The following is a 15,270-nucleotide window of genomic DNA, read 5'->3' on the forward strand; positions in this document are numbered from 1 at the left end:
CCCATGTCCTACCTCTGCCCTGGAAGGCCCTCCCTCCTCAAATCCACCAAACAATCACACTTTGCCCCTTCAAAGCCCTACTGAAGGCTCACCTCCAGGAGGCCTTCCCAGACTAAGCCCCCCTTTTCCTCAGCTCCCCCTCCCTTCCCCATCGCCCCGACTCACTCCCTTTGCTCTACCCCCACCGCACAGCACTTGTGTATATATGTACGTATCTATAATTCTATTTTTATTTATATGAATGCCTGTTTACTTGTTTTGATGTGTATATATCTATAATTCTATCTATATTGATGCTAATGATGCCCGTTTACTTGTTTCGATGTCTGTCTCCCCCCTTCTAGACTGTAAGCCCGTTGTGGGCAGGGATTGTCTCTCTTTATTGCTGAATTGTACTTTCCAAGCACTTTCCAAGTACAGTGCTCTGCACATAGTAAGAGCTCAATAAATATGATTGAATGAATGAATGAATGAACGAACCCAGCATGCTCACTTCATTCCTCTAATGCCAACCTATTCACTGTACCTCAGTCTCGTCTATCTCACCGCCTACCCTTAGCCCACAACCTGCCTCTGGCCTGGGACTCCCTCCCCTTTCATAATCCTACAGGCCATCACTCTCCCCACTTTCAAAGTCCTTTTTAAATCCCATCTCCTCCAAAAGGCCTTCCCCGACGAAGCCCTCATTTCCTCTAGTCCCCCCACCTTCCGCATCACCCTCGCCTTTGGATTGTTTTGTCAACCCCACAGCACTTATGTACATATCCGTAATTTATCCGTTCACGTTAGCATCTGCCTCCCCCTCCAGACTTGCGGGCGGGGAACGTGTTTACTGACTCTGCTACATTGTAATCTCCCAAGCGCTCAGTACAGTGCTCTGCACACAATAAGCGCTCAATAAATACGACTGACTGATTGATTTCCTCCCAATTTCATTACCGGCCACTTGGGACTCTCGAAGAAATCTCAGGCAGGGGGGAAATGTGCCTATAAACTGCATAGTCTCATCCTATAGTGCTCCCCAGTACTGCAGTTACTCACTACTAGGTTTGGTCCCAGGACTCAGAGACTTCAAATCAGTCTTTAGGGATTCAGGGAATACTCCAAGCAAAGCCTGTGGCTTCTCCTCTTTCCCGCTCCTGTCGTAGGCCATGGTCAAAGAGGCGGGTGGTGATTTCCGAACCCAGGGCAAGCCCTCCTGCAGTTTCCCTCCTCCATTCCCCACCTCCTGCTCATTGAAAAGTGGGCAGGGAATATGTCTGCTTATTGTTATATTCTACTCTCCCAACGCTTAGTACAGTGCTCTGCACACGGTAAGCACTCAATAAATACGTTGGAATGAAAAGGCCTCTGGATTCGTGCTTCGCCCCTGATTTCTAACCTCTTTGCCAGTCCTTCCATCCCACCTAATGAAAGTCTCAGCCAAAGAGGGGAAGGGAAGCTGGAAAGAGGTGAAAGACCCATCGGTCAATGGAAGTGGCTCGGAAAAGGTCTGATGGGGAGGAGGTTGAAATATGGTGTCTAAAAGAAGTTGGGTTAGCCAGTCGTGAAATTGTCCATCTTCCCTGGTCTGCTCGGACCACGGTAATGGGAACAACACTCTGCAGAAAGAGCAGCCTGGGGTCTCAACTGAGGCCTGGAAGACAATAAACCCATTTATAGCTAAGCTTTTTAAAACAAATGTACCAATCACGAAGGATGCAAAGTGAAAACCGGGCAACAGGTTGGGCGGAAGAAATAGCTCCCAGCAGGCCCCTCCCAGCCCCTGGGGTACCGGTTGGAGGAGACAGATCGCTGACGGGAAGGAAGCCCAAGCAGATAGATCAAGTGGAGCCAGATGGAGGCCCGGTGGCCAACTGGGGGAACGTGTCCTGTTCTTTTCCAACAGGAAAATGACTGTAGCTACTGGAAGAACAGACGACCAGTGGCTTTCGGAGGCATTGTCCCTTGGACGCTCACGTGGCCCCGGCCCACCCACGGTGGGGAATCCAAGGGCTCCCGCTTAATCATCTGGACCGCTCCTGGGGCCCGAGGCTCCCCCGGCAGCCTGGAAGACAGGTGATTCCTCTGCGCCCTTGTGCTAGCGGAACCGGGAGGGTACAACTGGCTGAGATACTCTGGGTCCTGAAGGCTGTGTGGCGGCTCCCAGTAGGCACAGTTTGGCGGGTACAAGGTTGCCATCTCCTTCCCTGCTCCACTGATGGCTCGATGGTGGGGCTGAGGGCTCACTGCACACTGCCCACCGAAAGGAGGGTAGATGTAATGCTTCGGGTTGTCACAGGGAACCAGGTGCTCGCAGGCATCCAGTTCGGTTTTAAAGTGCATCCTAGGAGGGAGGCTGGTTAGCTGCCTTTTCTCTCCCAACCACCCGTGGTTTTGTGAAATTGCAAAGCAGTCTGCTCCATGATCTGAATCGGAATCGTTTTCCAATTTGATGGGCATATCGAGGGGCAACAACGGTTCGCAGATGGCCTCCGTATTTTGCGATTTGACGTTTTCGGCAGCGTAGCCCCCCATGGCAAAATGCTGGAAACCCGAACAGGACTGGAAGGTCTCCGAGGGCCCGTGGTGGGAACGGGGGTTCAGTGGATTTTGCTCTCCGCCGGGGGAAGGTCTGATTATTCGGCTGGGAAAAGCGTAGCCGTGCGGACCCATCGGTGGAGAGTGGGTGGCACTTCGGAAAGCTGAGATGCTGTTAGAGTGGTGAATGCCTTGGACTCCTGAAAGGGACACCCAAGCCCCGAATGGTCCCTCCTGCCCCAAACACTTCTCCGTCTTATTTGGTTTGAGTTTCCGCCTGACTCCATCCTGACTGCCCATTTCTGTCGCCCAGTGCAGGTGTTCCATCTGTCCCAGGGTCTCCACGGAGCCACTGGGCTGCGGCGGCATTTCCCTTCGGCCTGGCATTCCAGAGGTGCTGTGAGATGGGGGAAGGGGCTCCCCCTCCTCCCTGGCACGGAGGCTGGGAAAACACACAACCGGTTAGAGGAAGGGAGGAAGAGACCTGATGCTGCTTTTGAAGGGAATCCCTAGGAAACAAGCAACCTGTTGGTTTAGGCTGGAAAATGGCTCTAGAAAACACCACTGACCCAGGGAGTGAGGGTTAGAACATTCTGGGTGGCGGGATTTGTGATTTCCCATCTTCACCCCAGCGGAATTAGGGAGCTGGGGAAATCTGGGCATCTGCGGTGAAACATTAATAGTAAGATTCCATCCCAAGGAAAAAGCTGGCTTCAATGGGCAGAGAAGTGCACAGCACAGTGCAAGTGTTCAGTATGGTGCTCTGCACACAGGAAGCACTCAATAATTGATTGATTGAATGATAGAAGGGAGACAAAGTCAAATGAGACTCAGCTGATTTTTCAGGATTTGAACAGTGGTACTAATTAACGGTACTTATTAAGCACTTACTGTGTGCCAGGCACTGTTGTAAGCTCTGGGGTAGATACAAGATAATTGGGTTGGATATAGTCCCTGTCCCAAGTGGGGCTCACAGTCTTAATCCCCATTTTACAAATGAGGGAACTGAGGCACAGAGAAGTTAAGCGACTTGCCCAAGATCATACAGCAGGCAAGTGGAGGAGCTGGGGTTCAAACCCATGACAGCGGATGAGGGCACAGGAGACAGAGGAAAGCAGGGAGTGCTGAGAACTACTGTTCCTTAGGAGATTCGAAATCCACATGTAACCATGACACTCGATCCCAGTCATGACCAAAGATCCAAAAGTTGATCCCCATGTCAGAGGTTCTCACTTTTAGCCCAAGCAGCTTCATGGATGGGAAAATAAACACCTATCATGGACCTATCAACCATTGGTACCATGGGGTAGTTGGAGCCCTTACGGTTCTGTTTCCAAACTTTCTATGGATTGTAGCTTGGCTTCTCCTGCAAGGCGCCACCTTCCCCGAAAAAACGGGAAGGAGTGTGACCTAGTGGAAAGCGTACAGGCCTAGGAGTCAGAGGACTTGGGTTCTAACCCCGGCTCTGCCACTTATCTGCTGCGTGACCTTGGGCAAGTCTCTTCATTTCTCTGTGTCTCAGTTACTTCATCTGTAAAATGGGAATTAAGACTGCGAGCCCCATGTGGGAGGGACATGGGCTGTGTCCAACCTAATTAGCTTCCATCTACCCCAGTGCTTAGAACAGTGCCTGGCACACAGTAAGCACTTAAAAAGTACCGTCATTATTATTATTGCCATTACTATTATTATTATTTATCCCAGTGCTTAGTACAATGCTTGGCACATAGTGAGCACTTAGCAGATATCATTGAAAAAAAATCCACCAAAAAATGCCCCCCTGACCCCAGAGTCTAGCCTTCCCAACTTCCCGAGTCTGGTTTGTTCCCTAGGTCAAGCCTCCAGAATTCCAGTTCTTTCTCTGGTTGGGCATGTCTTCCCGTTTGATTATTTCCAGGCCCTGAGTAAGCCACTGACTTTCTTGAAGTATATAAAGACAAAAGCCATACCCTGCCCAGCCTCAGGGGAGCCTCAGTCAACTGCCACTTACTGAAATGACATCTCCAAGAAGTCTTCCCTGGCTAATCTCTCATCTCTTCACTCGATTTCCCCCTCTACTGTGTCACCTAAGCACTTATTCTGTCACTTAACTCCCCACCCCGACGGGACATATGTACATATCTTTATACTCAGTTGCTGTCCCGACCTGTAATTCCATTTCATGCCTCTCTTTCCCACTAGACTGTAAGTTCCTTGTGCACGGGGATCACATCTCCTAAATCTACTGTACTCCCCCAAGTGCTTAGTACAGTGTTCTGCACAGAGTGAGTGTTCACTAAATACTACTGATTGATCCCCACCATAGTCAATGGTGACAGCAAGGTGACTCGACTCCATCCAACCAGCAGAGAAATGCCAACAAAGCCCCAGTAGTCTCCCTTCCTGGCAGGCAGAATCCACCAAATAGGATGACTCCTAAGAGGGAGAATCGATAAACTTCTTTTGGCCAAGGCCCGGGTAAAGAACAAATAATACTAATAATAATAATGGTATTTGTTAAGCGCTTACTATGTTCCAAGCACTGTTCTACGCACTGGGATAGATACAAGGTAATCAGGTTGTCCCACGTGGGGCTCACAGTCTTAATCCCCATTTTACAGATGAGGTAACTGAGGCACAGAGTTAGGGGAAGCAGCATGGCTCAGTGGAAAAGAGCCTGGGCTTCGGAGTCAGAGGTCATGAGTTCGACTCCCGGCTCCGCCACTTGTCAGCTGTGTGACTGTGGGCAAGTCACTTAACTTCTCTGTGCCTCAGTTCCCTCATCTGCAAAATGGGGATTAACTGTGAGCCTCACGTGGGACAACCTGATTACCCTGTATCTCCCCCAGTGCTTAGAACAGTGCTCGGCACATAGTAAGCGCTTAACAAATACCAACATTATTATTATTATTACAGAGAAGTTAAATGACTTGCCCAAGATCACGCAGAAGGCAAGGGGCGGAGCTGGGATTAGACCTCACGTCCTCTGACTCCCAAGCCCGTGCTCTTGCCACTAGGCCATGCTGCTTCTCCATCAACAAATCAGCCAATAGCTTGCCCTACATGGTCTCTGGAGAGGGTAGGCAAGCTGATCCACCATTGGCAATGTGCTCCTTGCTTTCCCTGAAAAAATCGGTCAATCAATGGTACTTACTGAGTGCTTACTGTATGCAGAGTACTGTACTAAACATTTGGGAGCATACAAGAGAGTTGGTAGATGTGGTTCCTGCCCACAAAGAGCTTAACAGTCTAGAGTGAGAAACAGATGTTGAAAGGGGAAATGGAGTCTAAGGACAAGTTCCATGGGGCATCAAAGTGCTTATGGGGTACACACACCCAAGAGCAACAGCAGAGACAAAGGGCAAATAGGATGGAGAAATGAGGGGTTAGGGAAGGCCTCTTGGAAGAGATGTGATAGAAGTGAGGTTTTGAAGATGGGGAGAGTGGTGATCTGTTGGATACGAAGAAAGGGGGAATTTCAGGTCAGAGGGAGGATGAGGGCAAGGTGTCAGTGGCAATGTAGATGAGTTCGAGGCACAGTAAATAGTTTGGCATTAGAGGGGTGAAGTGTGCAGGCTGGGTTGTAGTAGGAAATTAACAAAGTCAGGTAGGAGAGAGAGTGCTGATTGACAGACTTAAAGTCAATGGTAAGGAGTTTCTGTTTGATGTGAAGTTGAATGGGCAACCGCTGGAGGCTTTTGAGGAGTGGGGAAGATACGGACTGAATGTTCTTTCAGAAAAATGATCCGGCATCAGAGTGACGTACGAGCTGGAGAAGGGCGAGGCAGGAGACAAGAAGGTCAGGGAGGAGGCTGATGTGGTAATCAAGGTGGGACATGTGCTAAGCGCTTAATGTAGTGCTCTGCACCCAGTATGCGCTCAATAAATATGACTGAATGAATGATAAGTACTTGAATCAACCCAGTAGCAGTTTGGATGATGAGGAAGGGGCAGATTCTAGAGCTGTTGTGAAGGAAGAACTGACACGATTTGGTGACAGGCTGAATATGCGGGTTGAATGAGAGATGAGGCGAGGATAATGCCAAGGTGATGGACTTGTGAGAGGGGGTGGTGGGGGGGATGATGTGGAAAAGACAGGCACACTTACTTGGCAGTTGGCTGAGGAGCGACAGCACAGTCAGAGCAGCCACTCCTGTAAAAGCGCTGGCCGTTGGCTTGGACCCAGAGCCACTCATCTTCATTTGACTTGATTTTGAACAGAGAGATGCCATTTTCGCCACTATTCTTAGCTACCAACATTCAAAGGAAAAATATATCAGTTGCACAAATTGTTTCCAAGCCAGTTCCTGGACATTCACAGAATTCTGAATTTCCAGAACTACTTGACTCATCAAATTACCCAGAAAAATGCAGGCCAAAGTGCATAACAGGAAAAATGAATTATTCACTTCAAAGTCAAGGAAGTCCCTTTGGTCTGCAGAAACTTAAATAGTTCTTAATTCATTTTAAAAATCAATTTAGTACAATTGCTGGGTAAGCCTGCCATTAGGAAGGAATCCAGGTATGGCACAGATCTTGCCAAAGAAGGCTTAGTGGAAATTACTAAGGGTCCCATTTGTTCTGGATTGTGGTATTTCTTAACGAATTGGTGCAAGTTGTACCTCCTTGGAAATTGGTTCTCCCATGAAACTCCGATTCACACAGACCCGCCAAAGCCTTTGCTCTATTAAAAAAAAAAAAGAGCACAAAAACATCTTGTCAGGGGACAAATGGAAGAGAAAAATTCACCACAGTGACAGACCTTAAAGTCCTACCTCACAGGAAACAGTCTCCACTCTTTTCAATACGGGATTGTAACAATGGATGATGGAAAAATCTGAATTTGTGGCACATCCCAGACTAGTGCGGACCAAAAGGTCAACACAGAAGAGCCAAACGTAGGTGAGAAAGACCCTCGTGGATCCTTGCATACTTTTCAGGGAGGTCAGCATTCAGCGAACTGCAGTAGATGGGCCAGGAGCTAGCCTTAAGTTAAATGTTAGCAATTAAAGTTGCAGGTGCAGGGTTAAATTCCTTATGAGCAGGGAATGGCTCAGTTATACAAGTACTTAGTACAGTGCTCTGCACACACTAAGCACTCAATAACTATGACTAATTGATCATCCCAGGAATTGGTGAGTAAAAATGAGTTTTATACATTTAAGACTTCAGGGTTTTGAAACTCTTTCCAATGACCTCTATCCCTGTTCTGAAGTTGAAGAATATTCAATGCAAGAAGTTCTTATGTTGATCTTCTATTTTTTCTACAAAAGTGTTCAGTCTACATCTCCCCACACCTCAGGAGTCTTCAGTAGTTGTTCATCTACCTCCGCATCGAGCAAAAACTCCTTACCACCGGCTTTAAAGCGCTCCATCAGCTCTCTCTTCCTACCTTTCCTAGCCGATTTCCAAACTAGCCTGTGCACTTTGCTCCTCTAACCCCAACCTACTCACAGTAATTCGATTTCATCTATCTCGCCACCAACCCCTTGCCCACATCCTCCCCCTGTCCTGGAACTCCCTCCCCTTCATATCTGACAGACCATCACTCTCCTCGCCTTCGAAGTCTTACTAAAAGCTCATCTCGTCCAAGAAGCCTTCCCCAAATAAGTCCTCTTTTCTCCTACTCCTGCTCCCTTCCGCCTATGCACTTGGGTCTGTACTCTTGAAGCTCTTGATATTCACCCCACCCTCAGCCTCACAACACTTAGGTGCTTATCCCTAGTTTAGTTATTTACATTAATGCAGGCCTCCCCCTCTAGACGGTAAGCTCCTTGCGGGCAGGGGGACCTGTCCCATGACTCCACTGCACCGTAGTCTCCCAAGTGCTTAATACTCTTTTCAGTCTAACTCTCTAGACTGTAAGCTCGTTGTGGTCAGGAATCACGTCTACCAACTCTCTTGTATTGTGTGCTCTGTACAAAGTAAGCACTCAAAAACCATTGTTTGATGAACTGATTTATCCAGTGTCGTGGGAAGCGGATGTTGAAAGGAGAGCTAGGGGAGGGGAGATGGGGGGGTGAAGGAGGTCGCTCAGGGGGTGGCAGGGTGGGAAGCAAAGAAATAAAATTAATGGTTTTCCTTGAGCGCCAGCAGGCAGCGATTGGGAGATTTCACCCTTCGGCACTCAGCTCATTTGGCCACGCCTATTTCCAGGTCCGAGGTGGGGCCTGGCTGGTGAGATGCTCCTCCACTCGGCCCTCTAGAGGGCAGCCAAGCTTCACTGTCAATGTCCTTGACTGGCTCACATTGGTGAACTCAACCCTGTTGTTCCCGCAGTGCAAATTTTGCAGAGCTTTTGCCTTATTTTATTTTTGAAGAGACAAAGACAGTGCGGGAAAACCTAACGTATTTCAATTTCTGATTTTAAGGACCGAAAAGAAGGTAAAACTGGAACCGAAGGCCGACGTCATTCAAGTAGAATAAAAAATAGGATCGGGAGGAAAGCTGCGGATGAAAAGAGAGCCGCATGGGTAACAATTTTGCCGGTGCCTCGTTTCAGAGGTAGGCAAAATGCCAGCCCTCACTAGTTCCGTCCACCACCTCGTGGGCAGAGATTGGTCGCTCTCAGTCCCGATCCCTCCGACACAGGTAGCTCAGGACCCCGGGTGGGATTAAGAATAAAGTAATGGAGAATGAACACGAAAGCTTGAAGAGGAAAAGATGGTAAATAAGTTGGAGGTTATAAATAGTAAAAGCACAATAAAGACCGAATAAATGGGAAAGGAAATCAAAAGGCAAAATAAAAGTGGAACATCAGAACATCGAATAAGAGAGCCCCAGCAAAATAAGGAATGAAAACTGCTTTTAAAAAGGGGTTAGAAACTATATAAAGGCAAAAGACAGCATAAAAATGAATGGATGTTGAGCTACTCCGACCCCAAAGCCTATGTTCTTGTGTCCTCGATGAGAAATCTTCCCCCCGCTCTTCCTTTAATCCTTCCTAGCACAGAAAATCTAAGTCCCTCAGACCCTGACAACACCATCATGAGTAAGAACCATTTTCCATCTTGCCCAGGATTCAGTCTGATCAACCCAGCAGCAGCTTGGACGAATCAGGGGACACGGGCCCTCACTCTATGCCTTCAAGTGTCCTTTGGCTCCACCACAGAGACTAAAGCCCAGGCTTTGGGGAGCATGTTCTGCCTCAGGAGGTGGAGGGAACAGCTGGAGACCAACTCGCCTTTTGAGGCCCAGAGATTGAGCAGAGCTAGCCAGGGAGGCCCGGGCCAGCGACGGACATCCTGAACCAGAACCCTTAGCAGACACAGAGGGGTGAAGGATTGGGAAGAGTCTCCCTATTTCCCAGGAGGCTCGGGGTTAGGCTTCAGAAAAAACAGTGCTTAATTTGTGCTGGGGCTCAGCCTTAGGACTCCTTCTCGAGCCCCAGACCCCAGCAATATTGGAAGGAGCTAGTGCAGGCTGAATGGGACTGTGAGGAAAAACTCTTCAGGAGAGGCAGAAGGAAAGTCCTGCCAAGAAGTGTCTCACCATGGACCTCACCGGCTCAGCTCACCCACCCTGCCCACTCCCAACCCCTGCCCTCAAGACTTCAGTAACAAGTGTTGGGCTACTGCAACCTGGCACCTCTCCCTGGAGAAATCAAGCCCCAGGGGAAAGGCTCGGATGTTCGGTTTCTAAAGCAAAGACTGACAACAACTCTGGAGCTAGGGGAGTCTGGAACATTGGAGTCTTCTAGACTGTAAACTCCTCTAGACTGAAAGCTCTTTGTGGATAGGGAACATGTCTACCAACTCTGTTATGCTGTAATAATAATAATAATTATACTTGTTAAGTGCTTACTATGTTCCAAGCATGGCTCTAAGCACTGGGGTAGATACAAGGTAGTAAGGTTGGACACAGTCCCTGTCCCACACTGGACTGGCCTCCCACCTCCATTTTACAGATGAGGTGAGGCCCAGAGAAGTAAAGGACAAGGTTACACAGCAGACATGGTGGAGCCAGGATTAGAACCCATGACCTTCTGGCTCCCAGGCCCGTGCTCTATCCACTAAGCCAGGCTATACCCTCCCAAACACTTAATACAGTGCTCTGCACACAGTAAGTGCTCAATAAACACCACTGATGGACTGGAGCAAGCCATTATGCCCAGCATTTTGTCAGGCCAGCACCAACCTACACACCACCCTCCCATCACCCTAGAGCCCACCTGGGCCCTGGAGGGTCACCAACCGGCCCTGTTTTATCTAGAAGCAGGAAGTAAAGTTTGAGATAAACTCATCCCCTGGGGAATCTGCTGAAGAATGCCAAAGGAGATCCAGGGAGGGAATGCAGCTTGGTAAAGTCAAAATTCAACTTACTTTTCCAAACTAACACCACGCCACATGGAAGGCCACCAAGGCTCTCTAGCAACGATCAGCTCAGATTTTCCCAATTTCCAAGATTAGAGATCTGTGGCAGTAAAACTTAATGCAGGGCCAAGCGAGGCAGGTTCAGGATGAGGAGACTGATGGAGGAAGGAAAGAAAGGAAAGAGGGAAAAAAAAGTGCATACAGAGGATTGCCAGGCCCAACTCTTCCGGAGTGGAAGGGATATCTATATACAAATATAGATATATGCATATGTATGCATCTATCTATCTATCTATAGATATAGATATGTAGACTTCTGAACCCTGTGTCAACTTGGATTTTTTTGTTAAACTTAAACCTTTTTTGAAGCCAAATCTTTCCTTCTATCCAGTGAACAGACATAATGGATCTGAAACTGGTCTTGTCAGATGGATCTTATTGTGGGGAAATGATCACAAGGGGAGAGAGTGGTCACAGAGACACTAAAGCCCTTTGGGTGTCATAATAATAATAATAATAATAATTGTGGTATTTGTCAAGCACTTACTATGTGCCAAGCACTGTACCAAGCGCTGGGGTGGATATAAGCAAATTGGGTTGGACACGGTCCCTGCCCCACGAGGGGTTCACAGTCTCAATCCCCATTTTACAGATGAAGTAACTGAGGCAGAGAGAAGTGACCCGCCCAAGGCCATACGGCAGACAAGTGGCAGAGCCAGGATTTGAACCCATGACCTTCTGACTCCCAGGCCCACACTCTACCCACTATGCCACGCTGCTATGAACCCAGGGAAAAGTGCTTGGATACCGAGTCCTGGCTTTGCTGAATCCATGACTAGAGAACATGTTGCAGGTCATACGACAAGTGTCGCTGGGCTCCCCCACGACCCTTTGTACCCACAACCCTCTGAAACGATCCGCAAACTCAGAAGAACGCAGTTTCCACAAGTCCCACGCTGAAGGGGGGACACGTTAGAAATTCAAGCCGCTTGTCCTCCCTCTCCTTCCACCTTACCACAACGGTCAGCTGGATCCCCACCATTCGGCTCGATGCTGAAACAGCCAGGGTGATGGCAGGAAGTCCCGAGCGAGACGGGGGCAAGTAGCAGCAGCTTGACAGGGAGAGAGAGTCAGGCTGTCCTTATCTCACTACCGCTTCCTTTGCCTGGCAGGCTCTGCCCCTGCCCCTGCCCCTGCCCTGGCAGAGCTGCTGTTGCTACTGCCACCGTCTCTGCCAAAGGGAATGGATCCTCGGCAGTTCCCAATGGAGCAAAGTGAGTTGAGAGCAGTCAATGGGGAAAGTCCTGGGGGAGTAGTTTCCAGCAGCAGCAGCTCCAATGTAGCAGTGGCAGGGGGAGGGTGGAGAGTCAGGAGCCAGAGAGGCTCAGTTTCCCAAGCAGAAGGCATGGTCTGGGAGAATGCGATTGTGAGGCCGAGTGGGGGTCACCTCAGCCCGCACCTATCCCTTTCTCGATCTTTCTCTGTGTTCCCTGTCTATTCTGACTTCATTTCCTTCTTTTCTCCTTGATGATCCTAGGTCAGTCCTCAGGGAAGCCCACCGCCATTCCACTTTGAGCCCCAGAAGATATGGTCTCTTTAAGGCAAATTGAAAGCCCGAACGTGTTAGGTACATTGCTCAGGGATGGAGGAGGAGAGGTGGACTGTGTCCGCCAAGCTTCCAGAGAAGATCCTCGGGGCTCATTTTCCCTCTGCCCTCGTCTGTTCGCCGTGGAGTTGGCTCTCTCCACACTGTACTCTCCCAAGCGCTCAGTACAGTGCTCTGCACACATGAAGCACTCAATAAATGCAACTGAATGACTGAATTAACTCGATGATTCTAACAGGGAAACCCAGACCACGGCAAGGTAGGCTGGGGTTGATGGGATGAGCATTTGAGGCACTCACGGTTTATTTATTTATTTATTAATATTATTGTCTGTGTCCCCCTCTAGACTCTAAGCTCACTATGGGCAGAGAAGTCTATTGTAGTATACTCTCCTAAGCACTTAATACAGTACTTTGCACACAGTAAGTACTAGATAAATACCACTGACTGATCACTGTTCGGGACTATATCACTTCACATCTCAGGGTTCAGATTCCTGTTCTGCTCATCGGCCTCTTGCTCTGAGGGGACCCGCTGCCAGGAAATGGTGGGCGTCCTAGAGGAGTTGGGGATGGGAAGGAGAGCAGGGGTTGAAGTGGCCACTCCTGGCCCTTGGTTTGCTCCTTCCTGTATGGGAGGGAAGCAGTTCTGTCCAGCTTGGATCAGACTCCTCCGACCCTCTCGTTTCCCCCTGGATTTGATTCTTCAGCTAAACTCCTTGTGGGTAGGGAATATGTATGTCGACCAACTCTGTTGTCCTGTACTCTCCCAAGTGCATAGTACAGTGCTCTGCATACAGTAAGCACTCAATAAATACCAGTGATTGATTGATTCCTCTTTCCCATCTCTGCTTTTCATCTCTCCTTTGAGATGGGTGGAGTCAATTTTAATCCAGCAGTTTCGGGGCAATCCAAGCTCCCTCTCACTTGATTTCTAGTGAAAATATCAATCAATCAGTTAATCAGTGGTAATTATTGAGCACATACTATGTGCAGAGCACTGTACTAAGCACCTGGGAGAGTATAATACAGCAGAATTAGCAGATACATTCCCTGCCCATAATAAGCTTCAAGTCTAGAGGACTGTAAATCCTAAAAATGCCAAGAAAGTGGGCCACCTGTGAACGTTTAGAGAGTTGGGATTAAGCCAGCTATTTCATTCGCAGCCATCAGAAAAATCATACGCTCATCCACAAATTTACATTCAAATCTCCTCAGTCAATCCCTACTAGGCCCCCAAAAAGGTGAATCTGAATTTACTTGGGGTCTGTCGGGGCTGCTGCATCGGCTCTATGCTTCGCTCTCAAGAGCACACTTTTCATCTTCATCTCCGCCACCGAAGGGAGAAGAATTGGCACCACGATGCAAAACAAGGAGAGCCTTGGGGGTAGCAGTGCTCCAGATGGTGTCTTCTTCTTTTGCCCGAACAGAAACTTGAGTTTACCTTGAAACTGCATTGTCTGTTGTTTAAAATAGAAAAAAATGAGCTGTGATAGCATGCCACACTCAATTAATCAACCAATAAATCCTATTTATGGAGTGCTTACTGTGTGCAGAACAACGTACTAAGTGCCTGGGAGAGTTCCCTGACCATGATGAACACAAGTCGAACCTCTCTCATCAGAGCATCTAGTCAGCTCTATCCTAACCCCAATTCAGTCTCTGTCACTACCTCACACCTTTCCCAACTCCCTCAACAGGCTGAGGTTGCTGTCCAAGTCAGCTGGCCCAGGATTCCAGCCCTCTTCTATGTGGCAGGGAGTATGGGACTGGGATACTTCCTCAAACTCCCTGAGTGCCCCCACCATGAATTCAATCTCTTGCCCGCCACCCCCAACTCTACCAGGACCTCAGCCTCCTGAGCTCAGGGAGGTGTTGTGGGGCAGAAAGGAGAGGGGAATCAATAAGCCGCTCCACGTGGCAGAGTGGAGGGCTGGGAGAGGTGGGCGGAGCAGAATGGCATGGCCTCCTTTTCACTGATTCTATCTCTGGAGTTAACTGTCCCTCTCACATTCATCACTCCTTGGCCCTGTGACTAAAAACCAAAACCAAAAGAAGGACCACAAAGCAGGGCTAGGTTGAGAGGGGCACACCCCGTGGGATCCTTGGTTATGGGGTCCCTCGATCAGAGGATCCAGCCCAATGGAGGTGAGGAGGTCCCTTGGCATTTTAAGCAAGTGGGCAGCCAGAGCTAGGCCACTCCTGCTCCTTAGAACCATCTGGACACAGAGAGAGGAGCCAAGCCTATAGTTGCATTCAGTTGCCTGATAAGGTAGAGAATTTTGTCACTCTGAGTATCCTAGAAGTTAAGCCCACAATCTCCTTCCTATGTAGATATGTGAAGCTAGCAGAGCCCCTACTGAGGTACAGAAAAGCCAGCTCCGCTCCACCTCCTTATCAAGGCTGAACCAGGTCTGCCATCAGGGGACAACCAGTGGAGGGTTCCTCATCAGCCCGGTGGAAATCACCATGGAAATCAGGTGATTGCCCCTTGGGTCTACCCTTCGGCAAGTTTCCCAAGGCTGACATGGGAGACTGGACTCAGAAGTCGCTGAGAGGCAGCGGCTCTGTAAAACCCATAAGGCGATCTGCCCAGCTCCCAGGCTGCTCCTGAGCTTGCTTCCTCTGCTCCCCCTCTCCATTTGGCAGTAGGTCAGGAAAGTTGGCCCCTGAAGGGCTGAGCTGTGGCTGTGGCTGGGGTCCTGGTGGCAATGGCAGTAGTGAGGCAGCAGAGGAGGAGTGTCCTCTTCCCTTCCTCTCCCATTTCCCCTCTCCCTCTCGATTCTCCCTTTTATATCCTTGTTCCTCACATTCCTTTTCCCCTCCTCTGTTTCTGTCATTCATTAGAGCCCCT

General features: G+C 49.0%; 1 protein-coding gene and 1 long non-coding RNA gene across 2 annotated transcripts in view; one reads left to right on the forward strand and one right to left on the reverse strand.

Moving 5' to 3' along the window:
- Positions 1–873: 873 nt before the first annotated feature.
- The window catches only part of AHRR (aryl-hydrocarbon receptor repressor), a 127,417-nt gene continuing 113,020 nt past the window's right edge, over positions 874–15,270 (reverse strand). Inside the window, 4 exon segments of the mRNA XM_029053542.1 lie at positions 874–2,962; positions 6,608–6,749; positions 7,122–7,183; positions 13,677–13,876. Of these exon segments, the coding sequence (XP_028909375.1) occupies positions 1,903–2,962; positions 6,608–6,749; positions 7,122–7,183; positions 13,677–13,876 (1,464 nt within the window). The 3' untranslated portion in view covers positions 874–1,902.
- On the forward strand, positions 1,970–12,713 carry LOC107547952. The gene is made up of 3 exons (XR_001604382.3): positions 1,970–2,058; positions 8,871–9,003; positions 12,349–12,713. It is a non-coding gene; the product is annotated as an uncharacterized LOC107547952 (long non-coding RNA).

This window comes from Ornithorhynchus anatinus, chromosome X2 (assembly GCF_004115215.2).
Source record: "Ornithorhynchus anatinus isolate Pmale09 chromosome X2, mOrnAna1.pri.v4, whole genome shotgun sequence".
Taxonomy (NCBI): domain Eukaryota; kingdom Metazoa; phylum Chordata; class Mammalia; order Monotremata; family Ornithorhynchidae; genus Ornithorhynchus; species Ornithorhynchus anatinus.